General features: G+C 39.1%; 2 protein-coding genes across 7 annotated transcripts in view; one reads left to right on the forward strand and one right to left on the reverse strand.

The window, feature by feature from the left end:
- Positions 1-20,450, forward strand: part of LOC109038298 (cytosolic carboxypeptidase 1) — a gene marked incomplete at its 3' end in the record, with an annotated part of 338,352 nt that overhangs the window by 125,519 nt on the left and 192,383 nt on the right.
- Positions 10,157-13,945, reverse strand: LOC109038304 (uncharacterized). The gene is made up of 3 exons (XM_019053327.2): positions 13,884-13,945; positions 12,179-12,485; positions 10,157-10,698 (listed from the first exon to the last, which is right to left on the reverse strand). The coding sequence occupies exons 2-3, from the start codon at positions 12,483-12,485 to the stop codon at positions 10,295-10,297; spliced, it is 711 nt and encodes a 236-aa protein (XP_018908872.2). The 5' UTR covers positions 13,884-13,945; the 3' UTR covers positions 10,157-10,294.

Genomic DNA, 20,450 nt, shown 5'->3' on the forward strand with positions numbered 1-20,450 from the left:
TGTAACAAGAAAATGTTTATAATTCTTTTTCGCACAATATTTGGAGCACAGTGGCCGGGTTGGGGGGGGGGGGGGAGAGATATAAAGCATCAATTCCACTGGAAATCACGAACTTGCTGGATTTTCACGTACCTATAACGCAGATATATACGAAAGCTGGGTAGTAGAATGTTAATTTGCATTTAGGATGGGGGAGGAGGGGCAACAGGATCGGTGGCAGACGCGTGGAGGATATGCGAACAGCGCGGGGGCTACCTTTGACAAGCCATAGCTCGCGATCTAAACGTTTCCCCAAGATGCGGTTTTTTGCATCTTATAGGAAATTGAGTGTAGAATCTAAAAAACTGGTTTTTGTTTTAGTAGAGTCATTGCGCGGTGCCGAAACACGACAAAATTGAAAATTTTGTCTCCTAAAAAATCGAAAAATTGCTAAAAATTTGCATTAAATTTAACTTTTTTTCAATTTTTCTGGTATCAGCAGATAGATCTTTTTGAGATCTTTCATTTAAAAAAAAGTTCAACTCAATCCGATTTTTCGCTCAAAAGTTATAGGCAGTTGAAGGTTTTGTCTTTGACCCCCCGCCCCCCCTCTCTGGGGGGGCCTAAGTCAAAATGACCGCCATATTTGAACGTCTCGCATGCTACTGTATCACTCCTGAAAAGATGGATCATATTTGATAGGGGGCCAAATCTTTGCATTTTTGTCGCAATTTCAGAGAGAAATTCAAATTTTTGAAATTTTAAGAATTTCGTCAAATGGAGGTACTGAAAAAGTACTAAATTTTTCCGTTGAGGAAGCACTGCGTTTCTCGGGAATGTACTGAGAGATTACTGTAAAAGTACTGATTTTTGGCCTGCTATTTTTGTAGACACCCTGCTTGCAGTGCCATGCAACAAAAAGGGTTTGATTTTGTCGCAGATTTTACGTGGTCAGTGCTTAGTTGAAAACATTATAATGAACAGTTTTATTGTTCCGTTTAAAAAATGGAACTAAGAAAGTACCTTTCAGCAATAATCGCTTTTCTTGACAATTGATGGGTAGCCTACTCTAGTTTCTTCTCAATTTCTCTATTGCACCTAATGCATAAAGCTCACATGGCGTCAACAAAAAGTTACGAATAAGGTTAACAGATTAGAAAAGTTACAAGGTTAACAAAGACAGATATAATGAAGATTAGTAGATTTAACAAAGGTGTAGCTAAAATGATAGAATTATCACTGAAGATTTCGCGTGTCATCAAATTCATAGGGACACTCAGTTATTAGTAAATGTTTTATCTTATTTTTAAGAACGTATTTATGATTTTCGCGCTATGAATATTCATCGGTACCTTTCTAAAGTATTCCTCAACCTAGTTTCAAGCTTCTGTTTCTTGGATCAATAACGTATGCCCCCCTTCCCTTGTTGCATATGTATGATAATCACCAACCCTTTGCAATGAGTGCCGTCCCTCCACAACTTTCATAACACAGGTGAAGGTAATGTATGCTGGCGCTATTAATAGATTGTTGTTCATAAATGCAACTCTATACATGACCCGCTGGGCTCATGCATTTCTAGCGATAAATTCAATGATGACAACAGTTTTTACCGGTCACGTTGAGATTTTTTACTCCCGTAATGGCGCCCTCCTCCTCTAAGAAAATCGTGATTTTATAGAGAAAATTCAAAGTCGCAGCCGCTTAGTTACACAATTTATATCCTATGCCTTTGTTTTGTGACTGAAAGGAAAGGTAAACATTTCCCTGTAAATGTTAAGAATTGGCTAAGCTCAAGTGCTTTAGTATGTTACATTGTCTTTGTGTGAGGTGTTTAAAGTATATTCGATGTAGGATAAAGAGGAATCAGTACATAATCCAAGAAAAAATATAATTAGTTTTCCAGTGAAACAACAAAGCCTTACAAAAAATGTGCAACATTACAAATTGAGTCGCATGTTTTTCGACCATCATCATCAATCCACCACAGCAGGCCGGTTTTTGAAATTGATAGACAAAGCAGTAGACAAAGGAGACAAAAATGATAAGGAGGGATCCTATTGGTGGAAGCGGGTAGTTGCATTGGACAAAGGAGGCAGATAATAGACTAACTAACAGCAACCCACGAGAGACCCGATAGTAGTTGGTCCATCATTTTCTCCTTAGTCTATAGGAATCACCCATTTCAACCAACAGGATAGCTCCATACTCCCTATGTCTTTTTTGCCTATCGCCTTGTCTATCAATTTCACTAATCGGCCGCAGACGGGTATTCTCTGGATTATCCTGTCTCTTGTCTTTACAAATACCATACCAAGCAATATACCCACCTTCCAGTTTTATTTATTTACTTTTGGTTTATCCGTCGAAGCTTGGATTATTGAACTGTTTTAAGTTTTTACAACTATTTGCGAGTATAGTAAAAGAGATTTACTTTGAAGATGATACATGCTCTCATTTCGAGATTGAAGGTTACATGCGTGAGCTTGGCCTCATTTCAAAAGCTCGTCTCGTGTTTTATAGACTTAATTTCCGACCGAGTCGTTTACTGGACGAAGGGACGTAACTCCATTCCAAGGTTGTCAATTTGACTCGAACAATACAATATTTTACAGGAGTATACCTGTGTAATTTTTGCCCAAACTCTGTCTACTTTTTACATAAGAATAGAGGAAAAATCAGTGAAATTTTCAGTCAGACTTGCCCAAGATTCTCCTTGTAAAGATGCAATTTTCGAAAGGAAATTTGGCAACATTGAAATTTAGTTACGTTTCTTCATGTTGGAACCGACGGAGTGGTCCGACAGAGAACGACATATGTATACGGACTCAATGCAGCAGGTCTCTGAGACTAGTGACAACTTACAATAAAGGTTGAAAATGGACTTATGTATGATTTGTATTTAGTGGTTCATTTTAAGAGGGAAGAAGTTATGCAGGGTTTCCACAGTCAGGGAAAACCGGGAAATGTGAGGGAATTTAAAAAAGTCAAGGAAAACCGAGAAACCTCAGGGAAAATGACGAAAATGTCAGGAAAAATTTGTTAAATCACCTTTATTTGCTTTCTAGAATGAGTTTGAGGTTTCGAACAACAAATTTTGTCTGAAAACTATTTTCAATTATGCCTTTTTAACTATCCGTCACATCTTCAATTGTCAGGGAATTTTGCCAAAATGTGTCGGGGAAATCAGGGAAATGTCGGGGAATTTTATTTTCTAAATTCTGTGGCAACCCTGTTTTAAGAGGGAAAATGTTATGTCAATCGAAAGTCCGGACTTGAAAGTTTTTTCTGATAGAAATGAGAATGGACTTATAAAAAAGATTGTTTTTCTTCTGGAGAAAGAAACAAAAAACCGAAAAAAGGCGGTCGGTCGCTATTTCTCTTCAGTAAAAGCGCTTTTTTCAACTATAATAGTTTTTTCAAAGCATTTAATGACTTTAATTTATGGAAAAATATTATTTCTTCTTGTAAGAGTATCAGAAGTATGCAAAACCATTAAAAGCTCTCGGTAAAAATGAGGCTTAAGATACTTTTCCAGGAAGAGGACAATTTATTTTATCCGATTCATAAATATGTCAATGCGGAGAAAGTTTAGTTCTAAGAAACACTTTCGTTTTCAACTGTAACAATGAGATCCGCTTAGTAATTTTGACATTGAATCACCCAAATAGCGATCGATCGAGTAAACCAATTGAAATCGCTGTTATCAGGAAGTTATATATCATTGAATTTACGATGCAATTCATAGAAGGCCATAGATTAGACAATAGAAACAACTGTAAGCGCCTATTTATACCGAGGTGCGCCCACCCAGATATTAGATTAATTCGTCTTGATCAGTCGATCCGCTCGAGGGTCTGGGATGAATGATTGATCGATGATCGATATTTCCTCATTTGAAGCCATGGTAAAGAATCGATTATTAAGATGTTCCTCGCGAAAACCCATTTTACCGATATTTTCCATAGGTTTGAATGACCGATAAAGCGATAAATCGCAAAGCACGCCACGGGAACCATGTGTATCGCGGGAAACGGTGAAGCATGTGCAGCATGGGGGAAGTTTATGAGGTAACCCTTATTCGCAGATTACGAGTTCTTATCCGTTCTCAGATTTTGTCTCGTGCTCATTACCTCGATTAAAGGTAACACTGTATCACCCCGGCACCACGCTCATCTGTAGGTAAGGTCTTGATAATTACATTTTATGCACAGTGTTTCAGGGGAATGACGTCGCAACCATCAACTTAAACAGGGAAAAAATAAAGTTGATTTGAAAACTCAGAGACAAATGAGTCACTGATACGCCGTTACGGTGAATATTATTGTTCTACTAGGGGCTACACTTCTTGTTAGCTGATTATTGAAATCTACAGACAGAACGATTGACAAAGAAGACAAAGAGATAATGGAACAATTTCATTGGTCGAAATGGGTGGTTCTTTTAGAACCAGGAGGAAAATGATGAACCATAAGTAAATGGCCTCTCGTGGATTGTCATTAGTTAGTCTATCAACCACCTACTTCCACTAAAAGGATTGCTTTATTTTCTCTCTGTCTTTTTTTGGCTATAGCTTTGTCTATCAATTTCAGTTACCAGTCCGCTGAATCTAAGCCCTGCATGAGTCGTTCTTTCGACTGAAGGGCTCAATGAAGTGGACGTATTTCTATCAAACGGAACTATGTGCATTATGATATGAGCCCTGTTACGCATGTATTCTTATGGGTCTCAGGGCTCAAGTCTTAATGCGCATAGTTCCGTTTGATAGAAATACGTCCAAAGCGGAAACTTGGGTGGGCCATACGATTCGAAGTTTGGTTGTCCCACCGGATTCGTTTTCCTTGTGTTCCCTGTAAAGCACGAGCAAAGCACGTTGGAGGACATCCTCGCTGAAGAAAAAGGCATATAAAACCTGCATTGCGGCTAAGATTGTTTAGTTTCATACAATATTTGTGAAAAAGTGAATTATTTTCACAGAAAAATGAGTAAAAGTTATGCTGCGGAAAACGCATATCAGAGAGCTTTTGGATCGGAAAGAAGTATTTGAAGAGCTAAGTCGTACAATTGGATGTATTTCTACTAAACGAAATTACAGACGAGTGAGAAAGATTGGATGTGCTCTAGAAAGCTGCATCAGACACAATGTAAAAGTAGGCATGCTTCTCTTTGGGCAAATGGAAAAGCGGGATTTTACATTCTGTCAAACGGAACTGTGTGCCATAACTGAATGCGGCATTCATGAGCCGTGGGTATGGGAAAAGAGCGTAGTGGACAGGGCTCATGAGTTGATCCTGACGCGGGCGATCGCGGCGACGCACGGCTTCGTCGGCGCTTTACACCGCCGTGCTAAGGAAAAACGCCGTATGAACATTCAAAAGTCGCCAAATTTTCTCCAATGAAAATTTTACTTTTGAGAAGAGTTATGAATATTTTATCGTGAAATTTTCATATAATTTAGATCTAATTACAAAGAAAATTCTCTGAAAAATTTAACGGAAGATATTCACGAGTTATCCCAAAGATTTGTATTTAATCCAAGGAAATTTGGCAACTGACGAAGATTCATACGGCGTTTTTCCTTAGCACGGCAGTACAATTCCCATTCATTCTTACGAACCTCGACTAACGGGCACACGCCTTCTTTCCCACCCGTCTCAGGCTCCGTTCAGCAGAAATAAGTCCAATTTTTGCAAGAATTCCGAGCCTCACCGAAGATATATATCCTCACTTTATTTATTTCTTTTTTTTCGCGAGGTGTGAAGCGCATCGTGGCAGCGTTTTGCGGTGCTCTAATTAGCGAACGCTAATTTCGCAGCTCATTATTGTGTCGAGGTTTGTTTAATTTTAACAACTTCGAAAACCCGAGATTACCCGAGTTTGCTCTTCGCCGGTGAATGACTGATACGCTCTGAGTTGGTGGCTGTAGGATCTATTTTACTTTTATTCCTAAAGTGAAAACACACGTTTCAATCCCGTGCTGTGAGAGGTGCAGACGGCTTGTGGCCGCTGTTCAAAACTGCGTTGCCAATTGTATCGCTGCACTAATTAAGAGACATAACTCCGTTTTGGGGAATTATTGCACGTCGACAACTTTGTCTTTTTTCCTTTGAAATGAATGTAAAAAAATCAATTTTAGGCGAGGCGAGTCACCACACCTACAATTGATATGAATGAAGGAAAAATAGTGCCCCCAACTTGGACCTGAGTGAGGCTCCCAAGTCCCAAGGCGGGGTTGCGATTCGGGCCGAAATCAGCCCCTCACGGAATCGAAATTTTCCTCGGATATTTGGGAGTTGACGAAGCATATTTACAGAAACAGTCGGGTTTTGCCGTCACACGAGTACTTGGCCCCAAACTATGGGCCTAAACATAGCTTCGGAGCCCAAAATAGCTGAAAATTCGTGTTTTTCGCGGCTCTCCTAGGCCCAAAAGTGACGGGTCATGAGCTTCGAATGTGTTGTGAAGGACACCTAGAAAGGTACCATCAAGAATATGATCACTTGTCTATTTTGGGCCCAGGTCGAAATCTGAGGTAAACCGCAAAAAACGCGAATCTTCCGTGATTTTGGGCTGTAAAGTTAGAAACGTCCGATTTTGAACTTGCGCCCGAAGTCGACAGGGACCATAGTACGTTTTTCTCACAACGTATTCGAAGCTCATGACCCATCACCCTTGGGCCCAGGTCTAAATCTGCGCTAGAACCGCGAAAAACATGAATATTCAGCTATTTTGGGCCCGATTCGAAGCCGAAAACTACGAGTATCGGCAAAACCCGACTATTTCTGCAAAATATGTATCGTCAAGTGTCAAATATCAAAAAAAGTTCCGATTCCGTGGAGATCGGCCCATGTCGCAATCCTTCCTTTACCAGCTATCATTAATGGAGGGAAATGTCGATTTTCATACCTTTATCGATTTAATTTGAACTCATTTTTAGACCAAAATCTATTTTTCCAAAAAAAAAATCCACATCCCTCCTTGCATCGGATCAGAGCCGCACTTCAGCGTCTCTTACCGTCATTGGAATTGACGCCATCAAGCAGAAAGGATCTACCTGAAAACGGAGTTATAAACAAATCACATACCTACTCAAGTCTATTCATGTGCAATAAGTTGGTTTTTTAAGGAAACATTTTTGAAGAAATTCATATCTGCCTAATACGCTTCAAATGATGCTTTTAACTCGTTAATTGCCAAATAATCAGAGCTCATCTGGCTGTGAAAATACACCGAGTAAACAAGAGGTGTAACATTCTCGGGCACTGAACCCGGACGGTCCGTTTGTTGCGTCACTGGAGGCAAGGATCTACCATCATTCTGGACGATTGCACAATATCTACGTTCAAGGGTGTCATTTGATTGGAACTTGAGATGTTGACAGAAAATCCTCTCCATTGTCCTCAATAATAAATTGCAAGCATGCTCAGTTTATTTTCGTGGCAATCCAGGATCTTAAAGAGCATTACAGTAAGAGATAAAGAGAGATCCTTTACTAACCTCTTGGCGACAGATGCAAACTGTGACTCACGGGAATCCAATACTTCCGCACGGACAGTCAATAGGCAGCAATAGTCATCTTACCTACCAAGTGGATGATCTACCACCAGGAGCTGTGGGTGGCGTAATTATCCAAACAAGTTAACCAAACTCCTGCTTGTTTGCAAAACAATATGCTCAACACGTTGTTCAACCTCCACCTACTAGGTAGGTCAACAGTCGAATGTTGGAATCCCGAAGATAAACGCCCACTATCGCCAACACACCTATGGAGGGTCTCTCTTAGTCTCTGATTAAAGTCCGACAGTCAACATGGTAGATTAGAAGTGAAGATGTTTTCATCTCAAATTGACCATACTTAAACTGCCAACCCTGATTATGTTTGAATTTCGATTCGTTGACATTTTTGGGTGTTATGTATTTGTCTCAGAATGTTTGAGGAACACTTATCTATGTTAGAGCACTACAAATCATCTTTGTTTTTTGTGGACTAAGGCCTCTCTTCCCGAGAACGGCGATTTAAGTCGAGATGCATGTACAACATCAATCATGTTTTGATAATTTATGTACCCTCGCCACTTAGTCTCTGTTTTGCATCCTTGTTTTCCCACACCAATTGGGCATATTTATGTAGAAAAGGACAAAATTGCAAGAAAACCCATGCTTTATCATAATAATCTTTGGTAGTGGATTTATGTGATAAAGTAATGAATTGGTTAAGTTACATGTAAAATATTAAAATATTAAGTTTGGTAAAACTATAATAATTTTCTCAGCGCACGTAGCCCCTTCCAGCATAAGTATATCTAATGTATTACAGTTTCTATCCCTACATGATTTGGCAACATTTTATTCTAACCAGGATCTTTCTCTCTAACTTTCGCTAACTTTACCGATTTAATATCCATCTACATATGATGGCCACATTAACATCATATCCCTTGCAACTAGATTGAACTTATACTAAACTTTATTCCTCTTCTCCACTTCCCCCTCCCCCCCAATCAAATTTGACTTTAACTTAATCTCTATTTTGCCTCGACTCCATGGTTTTCTCGGCAAGGTACGGCGTGGCTCACTTAGAGTAAGAAATGATATTGGTCTCACTTGACAAAAAACTCAAAAGCACAACGTTCCTTTAACCTCGAATGACCATTGAGGTAGCAACGAAGTGAAGTCTTAACTCAATCCCTTTCGAACTTCGAGAGCCCTTTTTAAAGGGTACAGTAAGTTATTTTCGCGTTTTAATCGAAACTGCGCTCTCATCACTAAAGGAGTTTTTGAAGTCAATGTAAATAACTGTCTGTATATTCTGATGCTGTTTAAATCGCCTTCGTATTTGTGGCCGCAACCCGGCTTACACCAGCGTTTAAATAGTTGTATCACGTTAAATGATTATCTTTCGCTGAAGTTTTCCCTGCTTGAGGACCGCATTCACAGTCGTCCCTAATACAGCTCCTTTCTTTAGGAAGACCCCGTGCTGATTTCATTGTTTGCAAAGTGTGAAGTGACTCTGTGGTCAACATTTGAAATAAATAAAGGGAACACTTGATTACTAATGCGCTTCATTACCTACGTTCAATCCATCTTACTGCTAAGGTTTGTTTAACCTTGTGAAGCCTCTCATTTGTACAAACCCTTTTTTTAAGTTTAGCATAGTCACTAGGTGGGGGCGTTGAAACTTACAATTTTAAGGCCAGAAAAACTGGTATCTGACTTCAAAATATTGAAGGATAATGCCTCGCATACTTATTTATTAATGCTGCACGGTAAATAAACCAAGGTTTTGGTTAATTTTTCCGGATGGTAAGCACTCGTATCATCTCCGGTGAAAATTGAACTTAAAACGGAAGCAAACGTTGACAATAACCGATGCGTGTTCCACTAAATTCAACGCATTTTCAGCTAAACTTTTTTTAGCGCGAAGTTTCTCGTATTGCACAAACCCATTTACCGAAGTATATTGACGAGGTGGAACCAGAGATGCAAAATTTTATAAAACTCAGTCTAATGAAATTGCATTTGAAATTCTGCAGTGAACTCAGGGTGCCATGAGACTTAAAAAAAAGTAGTAAAATCTGATTTTTTTTGTTTTTGCTTTTTTTTAAAAATAAAAATAACTAGTCATATTTCGAAGTTTCCTATTGAATTCCTGGGTAATTTTTGCGGGTTGCGTACGCAGCGCCTAAAAGATCGTCGGAATTCCATAGAAAATGAGATTTTTTTTCTTGAAAATGATATATCTTTTCTGGAAAATGAAATTTGATGTAAAATATTTCATTTTCCATCTCTGGATAGGATTGTTGAAACCTACTACATTAAAGTCAAAAGAACTTCTGCATAGTTTCAAGGGATGATCATTAAGAGTGCCGCACCAAATTACTGCCGTGCTAAGGAAGAACGCCATATGAACATTCGAGAGTTGCCAAATTTCTTCCAATTAACTGTTTATTTTTGAGGAAAGTTCTAAATATTTTTCGTGGAAATTTTCAGGAACTTTAGGTGAAATCGCAAACAAAATTATCTGAAAAATTAGAAGAAAAATACTTATAAGTTTACCAGGAACTTGGTGTTTTATATATGGAAATTTGGCATCGCCTGAAGGTTCATACGGCGTTTTTCCATAGCATGGTAGATTACTACTTCTGAGGTGAAAATTCATGTGAAAAAGGAGGCAAAATTTGATGTTAAGTGTTATGCTTTATTAAATTCAATTAATTTTACATCCATAGTTTCTGTGGCCCCAAGCGAAGTTTTCCATATTGCACCAATGAAATCTATAAGCTAAAGTATTGTAAGGAAGTGGGAGGTTGGAAAGTTACAAGCGGAGAGCTTTGGGGAGTTTGACGTGCTTGAGGGGTCCTCGCTTGAGGTGGCGGCGGAGGGCGGACGGGGTGAGCTTGGCGCCGGTGGCGCTCTCTGCCTCATCACTGTGGATCTGTTCGTTCAAGGCCGGGGCAAGATATTCGCGGAGTTGTTGTTCGAGCTTTTCCTGGTATTCCTCGAAGGCTTCTGGGTTGGCCTCCAGCCGGTCCTCGTAATCCTTGTCCTTCTTCACGATGCTCAGTTCCACGCTGTCGACGACGATTTTCGATTGGAAGTAATCGATGGTCGGGTACTCGCCGCTGTTGTCCATCTTCACGGTCACGTGGAGGGTGTACTGGATTTTGCTCGCGTCGGCGATTACCATGCCGTCTTCGGTTTTGTTCACACCGTCCTCGACTGTTGGCAGAAAAAACACGGCTTAGAACATCACAACTTTCGTCATGCATCTCTCGAATTTCAAAGCATCCATCAAAGACAGTATACAGGGTGTCCCTTATGGTTAACCCTTTACTGCATCGCCTTGCCACGCGGCAACAGTAATTCGACGGTGAAAGTCGGCAATCACATAACTCGTTTGCGGTGTCTGAAAATCTCCGCCTCTACGTCATTTTTTTAAAGGAGAACAAATTGATATTATTTCTTGAAGTTTTTGCAGAATTTTCTTCGCATTGAGAAGAAAAATCATGACAGTTTTAAAGAATTGCCGTTGAGTAGTTTTCCATTTAAAAAATAAAGTATGACAGGAAGTCTGCGACGTCGCAAACCGAGTTATGTGATTGCCGACTTTCACCGTCGAATTGTTTCATTCACAGTAAATTCAGGAATGCTCATATTGGTACCCCTGGAAATTACTGTATGTTGTTGCCGTATGACAAAGAGCTTTTTTAAGCTTCAAAAGTTACAGGAAAAATTAAAATTTCGAAAAACGCTCAAAGACGTGTTTTTTTGAATTTCATATTTAACATATATTTTTTTCATCAAAATCGGCGCCGCAAAAAAATTATGCATTGGAGGGTTAAACGACAATACTGCAGGGTGAAGGTAAAGGGGACCCGTGGGGCCTCCCACACACAATTTTAAATACGAATAATCCCTCTTCTGGAGTAATACTATTTTAGTATATGGACTATTAATCTCTGCGGTATTGAATAACCTTCGGTTTGGTAAACTTTGGTTACATAGTTCTGTCTTGAAACCACTTCAGTAAACATCTTAGAGCACTTTTTTTTATCTCCCTCCTTGCAACGAACCATAAGCGAATTCCATCTAACGCCTGGATGCGACTATTCGAGGTCCTCGAATGTCCTCGTTGAATACGCCCGAAAGTGAAGGCGTTTTGAATCTCCATGCACTTACCGCTCACTAATTTACCCGCGGTGCAGCCGACGTGGCAGCAGTATGTTGTGCTTCGAGAATCCAAAATGACAAAGCGCCTTCAATTCTTCGTTTATACTACAAAAACATCCATTACTCACAAGTAGTTCCACACATGCGTAGGATGTGAGTATCTTCTGTGCTTCAGTTTTGATTTAGTGATGTGTGGGCCCAAGATGTGTAGCTCGCCCAAGAGACATCTTCGTAGTACAAAGAAAAAATTGAGGCGCTCTGTCACTCGGAATCCTCACGATGCAGTCTGCTGCCGCGCCACGGATGAAGCGGTAAGTGCCTGGAGAGCCAAAACGCCTTCACCTCAGGGCGTATGCAACACGGACATCCGTAGAGCCCGAATAGTTGTATCTAGGCGTTACAGTGAAATTGGCTTGGTGTTTGTCGCATGTAAAACCAAGCGAGTAACTAGGTTAGGTTACGTCAGGTTAGGTTGGGTTGGGTTAGGTTAGGTCAGGTTAGGTCAGGTCAGGTTAGGTAATTAACTTACCGTATTGGAATTCGGCGTTTGGCACAACGGTCAAGGCTACGGGGTAGGTGTGGGGGAAGGTCATGTTCCACCAATCGTCTTCAGTGACGTGGGTTACCTCGCCGAATTCAGCCCAGTACAAATTGCCGACCCAGACTGAAGGTGCCGTCACGTTGATGACTGATCCGACCACGTCGTGAGTGTAGTTGAAGCCTGGCAAGTTGATCCCCGAGTAGTCGCTCTCTTTCGGGCCACCGAGGGCCTTTGCGCTGGATTCGGCAATCAAAACGGTCGCCAAAACGGCCAGGAGGGTAGCTTTCACCATCATCTGCGCAGCAGAGGCAATGTTTTAATAGAACGCTCGACAAGTTACGAATGGAGAATCTGCACGAGTCTAAAAATTTTTAAATTTCATGTTTAAAATAAAACTGCTAGGTGATCTGAGCACGAGGATATCCTTGGTTCCTAAATTGAATCGGCGGAAATATGACAAAATAACCTAATTTGCTAAAGTACATGTGTTTACATGGGGAATACCGCCAGATGACATCACAAGGCGGTACATTTTCTCACTTTCAGATCTAGTTTTCTGTAATTTCCCTTTTCAGAAAAAAAATTATGAAAAATAGTATGAACTCTGCTTATGATGCACTCTCGGATAAAGCTGTGATTTTGCGTGATATTTCTCCATTTAACTCTCTACGACATGAATTAATTCCGGATCTTGGATTCTGAGGGACGCAAATCTATGTTGTGGCCAATCGAAAGAAAAAAAAGTACAGATGAAAATTTGCAAAATTATGCCACAGAGGAATGATAAAATTTTCAAAAAACCAAGAAATCCGTTTTTTAAATAAGTAGAACCGTGCCGCAGAGTGTTGAGCATTTTGATGCATGTTTCTTATACTAAATTTCTTTTATATGTAGAGCACGATTCGCGCAACGAAAATTATTTGAATAAACTCGTAATTAAGTTATTGACGTTTTTAGTTTACATTGGTTACAAGAATTTCGAATTGCCCGCTTTCAAAAAAAAAACAATGGTCTACTGGAATCAAAACGCGCTTTACAACAGTTTTTCTCTTTTAATCGAGCAATTTTCTGTTCCGCCATGCTTTAAAAAAATGCATAATTCTCCTCAAGATTGTGAAGTTACGAGTGTATTTCAGACTTTCTCGTTAAGCTCATCGTGCTTTTCGAGGCATTTTCTCTAAGAGACATCTCTTCTTTTTGCTGTAGCTGAAGTTTGCAACAGACCCATTGGAAAATGTGCTCCAATTGAAGCATGCAGCTCGGACCGAGCAGGCACAAGGGCTCAAGGGCACTCTCTCATGAAACTGAGATAAAAGAATAGGATCTATGAATGCGATCGCATCTGTGGGAAAGGAACTTATCTACCGGGAAAAAATTTTCCTTAATTTTATTTCAAAACTCAAACCACGTTTTTCTACAAATTATTGTCCCGGAATGCTAAATGTAAGGCCAGTATGTTTAAATAAAATTCTGAGCAAAATTTTGATCAGGGAAAAAATCCAGCTTCACTCGAATGTTTTTAATGTTCACAGCTGTAAATTATCCTAAAATGATCGCCATACCGTCTCAATTAAATACCTACTGTTGAAAGTTAACGAAACTTGAACTAATGTGACTCGAGAAAGCTATCAAGTTAAAATGATACACTAGGAAATGAGGAGTACAGTTTTAAGTTAGGAACAAAACAACTTACCTTTGGTTGTCTGGTTTCTCGGCTTGGTGGAAGATCAAGTCTAACAACTTTCAAGTTGAATTGACTGACTATGGACGTTGTAAGCTTTATATATTAAAACCCGTCTCCGTTAGGAATATGGTTTTGAGTGCTCATGCTTCATTTTCCGAGAATTTTCTCGCAGAGAGAATTTTCCGCAATTTCTTGAGAGCTTTTTTGTAAAAACACGGTGAATCATAGGCAATCGTAAACTTTCAAGCATCTGATTCATTCGCGTGAATAGATAAGTGTGCGGGGGCGTATTAGATACACGATTAAATCGGAGTTCAACAAACGAGTGACTGTTTTTGTTGTAAGGCTCTTTATCTTTCGAGTATTCTCAGTGGGAAGTGTCTGGATTGGCTCAATTTTTCAGGGAAAAGCACTCCTGAACATTATTGTAAACAGGGTGGAGCTATAGTTTCAGATGAGAGTTCTTTTCTCTGAACATCAGTTTAATTGTTGATCTAGAAACATCCGGTGACAGTGAAAGTACGAGTTGTCGTTTTGAAGCTTAGTGTGGATATCAAAGATTGTTAGTCAAATCAGTCGACTGCCCAGGCACATAGCCAAATATCTTCTTTTCTATTGAAATTTTGAGTATTTTCTTCGAATTCTTTTAATTTGCAATTAAAGCCGTTTTGTAATATGTAACTATTGTAACTTGGATAATTTTAGAGCCGATTTTGTTTTTTCGTTCTCGAATGAACATTTAGACAAAAATTTCATCGTATTTGGAAAATACAGAGGTTTTACAATTTTGATAAAAAAAAAACATAGTTCGCAGCACTGAAAATATTTTTCCTGAGATTTTATTTTGACTGAAAGCGTCGTTTCTTGTCGACAGTTTTTTTCTTCATCTTTTTTTTCTAGTAACCTTCGTACGGATTCAACTCAATATCAGTTTCTTGGGTCAAAAATACGTTGTTTTGTTATCACTCAGTGTAAGCTAAAAAAACGACAACAAAACAACGTTTCTGTAACAAAAAATAAATAAATAAATAAATGTCGACAAGACGCTTTAAGTCATTATAATATCTCAAGATATTTTTTTTTTTTTTTCCAGCGAGTATTAAACATTAAGGGTATTCAATATGGAAAATCAAAGTTGAAAATATCGGTTTCTTTGCTCTTATTTTACCAATCGGCCTGTAACATCCATTTTTTCCAAACTTTTAGGATTCTCATTTACAATTTTTTTTTCCAATTTATTTTTACACATCATTAACTTATTTTTGTATGTTTTAAAACATGGAAGTGAACATGGAAGTGCAATTTTTTTTATCTGTAATAATATGAATTCAAAATCGTCGCTCTTCTGGTGAAAGGGCTTGATCTTGATTTCTTTATGAGCCCTAGAAAGCATAAGTTTATACGTATAACAGCAGGGCTCTCGTGGAAATTAAGATACGCCCATAAACCTGTGTCACACTATCAAAATTCTCCATCAAAATATCAAGGTCAGGGGTTGTGGTTGGCTCATTCGATGACTCAGACCAATCACAGTACTTGACCTTGACATTTTGATGGAGTATTTTAACAGTGTGACACAGGCTTAGGATTGCAGGAATTTTATCAGATAAATAAAATCATTTTTGTAACCAAGAATTTTCGATATCCGCCCTGAAGCTTTTGATTTTCAATTCTATTCTAGCCGACTGTTAAATCCAAAGCATAAGCTTCAACCATCACAAAACCTAAACACAGGTTTTGTTTTTCGAATCGCAACATTCCCTCGGGTCGTATTTCTGGCGGCATTTCGAAGTGTTTTCAAGTCAAATCTTGTGTGTGAATACATGAAGTACACAGCATGATGTGGAGTTCCGGGATTTTTGGAGATATGCCCTATTATCCATGATCCTTTCGACGAAGAATGAAGTAGAAAAGAAGGCATCTCGACGGTGAAATTACCAGACAACGTATCTCAATTTGCGTTGTTGTAGACTTCCTGTCATACACCATTTTTTAAATGGAAAACTAATCAATGTAAGTTCTTTAAAACTTCCGTAATTTTCTTCTCTGCTTAAGGAAAATTCTGTGAAAATTTCGTTCCCTTTTTAAAAAAATAAAATGGGAAGGGAGATTTTTAAACACCGCAAACGAGATACGTGGTCTGGTAGTTTCACCATCGATATGTTTTCCTTCAAATTATTCAAAAATCTTCAAAATCCCTTCAAAAACGATTCACACAACAGCAATTTCAAAAATCAACTCCTGCACGAGGTATTAAGAAATGTTTTCAATACATCTCAAATGGAAGCTAGATTATGAAAATGTCGTCATTAATTTCTTTTGCTATTGAATCTATGTTAAATCTTGTTAAATCCCTTAAATCTTGTTTCGGCGTTCATTTGCAGACTTTCTCCATGAATACATACGTTGAAACATCACATACATACGTATATATGTTGTGTAAATTTATGTCATGAAAAATCGTTTTCCTCGTAAAATTTCCAAGAGAAAACATATTGCGTAGTGCTATGATTCATACACCTGTCCGGAGGTCCATTATTAACTTGTCGATGGACCATCGAAAATTTCTCGACCGGTGCTGACGATACATTTTAATTGAAATATCTATTTTTGTTTTGAATTTTAGAATCTATCTCTTTAGATCTGTGATTGCAACATAATTCTTTTTAGCATAAATACGCCCGATTTGAATTCGGATCGGCTAGGCAATTAAACTATCTCCAGGACAAAGCGTGCAGCTGTGCGTGGAAATGCAGGCGCTCCAAGCTTCACGAGCAAATTGTGTGTTACGAAAGATTGTCTCGGGGCAAGGGGAGAAGACTTTTCCGAAGTGGAAACCGAAGAGAAAATCGTCGCCTACCTGACATAAGGGCGTATCTACACTCTGCAATGAACCCTGTCTCTCATACAATTCAATGCTTTTCCGGGCTCACCTCGATGTACAGTTACGACCTTATGTCTGCCAAGCGACGAAATGAGAGTCTGCATTGAATCGAGAAAGTGCATGATTGTTCTGCTCTTTTTTTCGGCCAATCAGACACCCGACGACCTCATTTCATCCCTATGGATAATAACATGGGAAATCGAAACCATATAACTTTTTTGTACTCAGTCAATTTTTCAGCAAAAAAAGCTTCACGATTGATTTCTCGAGGATTTGGCGTTTCTGTTGACGTATAATACGTTCCATTACTCCAAAAAATACAAAGATCTTGACTTTCGACATTTCAATTTTTCCCGTTCGGGCCGATGGTTTTTATTATTCCGTTGACTCTTTGATCAAAAACATCCGAGTGGAAGAAAATTGAAATTTCAAAAATCAGGATCTTTTGTGTGTTTTTTTTTTTTGGGGGGGGGGGGGGAGTAAGTAAGACGTATTACACATCAGTTGAAACGGCAAAGTCTCGAAAAGTCAACCGTGAACATATTTTTGCCAAAAAATTGATTGAATCAGAGACAAATATATGGTTTTGATTTCTCATGTAATTTTTCATAAGGAATAAATAAGTGGTCGTCGAATGTCTGATTGGCTGAAAAAAGCGAAGGAAATTCTGGCGGTCACGCTAGATCTTCTCTGTCCCCTACTCAATGCAGACTCTTTTTTGGTACAAACGTAGAATCGCATATTAACGGTCTTATGTTTCCTTATTTGATGGGCCGTGCTTCCGCTTTTCACAATAGAGAATTTGCATGCAAATTTTTTATTACTTCATCTGAAAGTACTGAAAGAGCTGATTTCATAGTATTTTCATAATTTTTCTTTGATATGGGAAATAGTATAAAAATAGTTAAAGTGAGAAAATGCACCTCATCTGGCGGCATTTCCCATTTAAACACACGTATTTTAACACATTAGGTCATTTTGTCATACATCTCCTCCAATAATTGTTCAAGTCATGAACCAAGGGTATTCTCCTATTCAGTTCACTTAGTGTAGTTTCCACCTAGACACGAAATTCATCAAATTTCAGACACCTGAAAATTCTTTTGTTTGCTCGAGCCTGCAGGATTGAACACTTACAAGGTTGGCGGAGTTCGGGTGTCCAAATGAAGATGCGGAATGCTCGACTTCACCTAACCCTAAAGCAAACCATATCAAGAAAATACGCTGATCATACGCAGCTCATGGTCGACGTATCGGTTGGGCAGGCTCCTTTGCCTTTGGACCCATACTGTGTTGAAAAACGTGTCTTTAAAAAAAAAAAAAAAAAAAAAAAAAAAAAAAAAAAAAAACCCGACTTTCTACTTTCCAAAAATGTGTGGTAGCCTCCTTTCGCCGTGTGTGTCATACTTACGCTCTGAGAGTGATTTTCTTGAAGATCAGTGGTGCTCGCGGCATACTACAGGGCAACGGCGCACAGTGGATTGAGTCAGTTAGAGAGGTCGGGCATGAAATTTTTGACTAAAACTGCGAATTTTGATGTTTAATTCGTCCAATTTTAAATTTCAAAGGGTGCCTCCAGAAGAAATTTTTTCGAGGAAACCAATGAATCCACGTCTAGAAGCTCGAAGTTTTGCATGAAGGGAGTTATAAGCGTTTAAAGTTTCCAAATTTTGTCCTGCTGACTCGATCCACTGTGCGACGGATGCCGAAAGCCGAGTTCTGACCATAAAGGTCGGGAAAGGCGTACTTACGTTTCACCTTACTTGCTCCGATACCAGGTGACTCTGGATAGAGTATCTTTATAGGAAGAGAATGGTCACTGTGGTTACCATTCCTAATTGGCTCAGCTGAAGGGGGCCCTCTAAGGTCCAAAAATGCCGGACGGTGTAAGTGAACATAAATACGAAATGACTCAAAATGTAGTTTTATTTTTATTTTATGTATACCGGACAATTCAAAGTTCCCGTAACCATTGTACAATAAAAACGTTAATATCTTTGCAAGAAGTTGATTTCAGTAGTTTTCGTTGCTTGAATCATGTTCTGCGTGAAATTCTGTTGAAGAATTATACATTAGAGTGCTTAAATTCGTAACTTGTTTTATGGTCCATTTAATCTAAAAAAGCGAACTTCGAAAACTCCCCTAACTTTTCTCAGAAAAAATATTTTATCGGGAGAAACGAGGCGGCGGCGTCGAAACACAACATGGGCCTTTTAAGCCCTATTGTTCGATGCCGTGATTATCCTAACGCGAGTTCGAATAATCGCGCCGAACACGGTGCGGTCGGTGTCAAACTCATATCGGCGCCTGCAAGACTGTAGGAATACTTCACGCATTGCGCCAAACAGTGCGGTCGGCGTCAAACGTTTATTAGCGCCTACAAGACTGCATGAATACTTCTCGCATTGCTCCAAATGCAATGCGAGCGTTATTTGCGATAACTATTCGACTACTGGTATAGGCACATTGCCGCTAACTGGATTGAAGGCGCTTCACAGTTTGAAGACGACTCGACACTCGACCGCGCTCCATTCCCTGGCTTGCGCGACGCTAAAATCACCACAAAACTAGGACCACGCGTCATTTCTTTTGACGGTTCCTGCCCGGTTTCTACCACAATAAAAGTGTAAATAAGTATCATAATTGCAACGCTTCGGCAACGTTCAAACGATGCAGCGATTCTAAAACTTGATTCGCGTAAAATTAATTTTAGTTCAATAAAAGAAAACAGAAGGAACGAAAATATCGCGTCGAAATGTTTTGTGATTTTATTTCAAATCACTCCGGAAATTTCTCGGAAATTCTAAAAAAACTGTGTGTAGCTTTTTCTAAAATAAAATTGATTAAAAATAAATTATGAGTAAAGATTTGCAAAGTTGCAATCGGTGATAAGAACACTTTTTTTCCGCGTGGAGGCGTCGATATTTGGTTTCATTCACAGCAGGCGTAACGAGATAATTGTTCGACCATGGATGTAGGCATAATGCCGCTTGCCGGATGGAAGGCGCGTCACACTGCAAAGATGACTCCACCGCGTTCCATTCCTAGGCTCGCGCGACACTAAAGCCACCGTTAAACTAAGATTATGTGTCATCATTCTTGCATTCTTGACCCTCTGCTTCGGTTTTTACCAGAAGTAAAGGGAGAATATGTATCCTCATTGTAACGATTCAGAAACTCGCATGATATGTAATTTTTTTTTTTTTTTTTTTTTTTTTGTAATATAGAAAGAAAGTAAAATGATAACGAAAATATTGCGTCGAAATTTTCAATGCTTACACTTAAGGTCATTTAAGAAAATTCGTGGTAATATCTGTGTGTACTTTTAAAAAATGGTGTTCCAAAATAAAACATGAAAATTGGTGCACAACGTTGCAATTGGAGATAAATAATAAATATGCTTTCTTTCGCGTGCACCCGTCGGCTTTTGAATCCATTCATCTCCTAAACTTGAACGTGGTTGTTCTACTATTTTTTACGTGTAGTTTTTATCAGTGGTTGGAGGCCGCATAGAGGCCACAGGCCTCTAGTAGCATTATAACATCATTAACGCAAGACCGCCGATTTGCAAGTCTTCGTATCCGTTTCTTGTTGACCCTACATTCCGTACGTCCGCACTTAATATACGAGGTCCAGCGTGTGCTGGGTGCAATGCCTTTCAAGTTGAAGGTTTTCCGGATATCAGTTAGCTT

Source organism: Bemisia tabaci, chromosome 10, assembly GCF_918797505.1.
Source record: "Bemisia tabaci chromosome 10, PGI_BMITA_v3".
NCBI lineage: Eukaryota > Metazoa > Arthropoda > Insecta > Hemiptera > Aleyrodidae > Bemisia > Bemisia tabaci.

What these genes read in the sequence shown, in the direction of transcription:
- LOC109038304 (XM_019053327.2), bottom strand. Translation starts at nt 12,485, where the DNA reads ATGATGGTGAAAGCTACCCTCCTGGCCGTTTTGGCGACCGTTTTGATT. An exon ending in AAACGCCGAATTCCAATACG is followed by an intron (nt 10,699 to 12,178) that starts GTAAGTTAATTA and finishes TTCTGCCAACAG; the next exon opens with TCGAGGACGGTGTGAACAAA.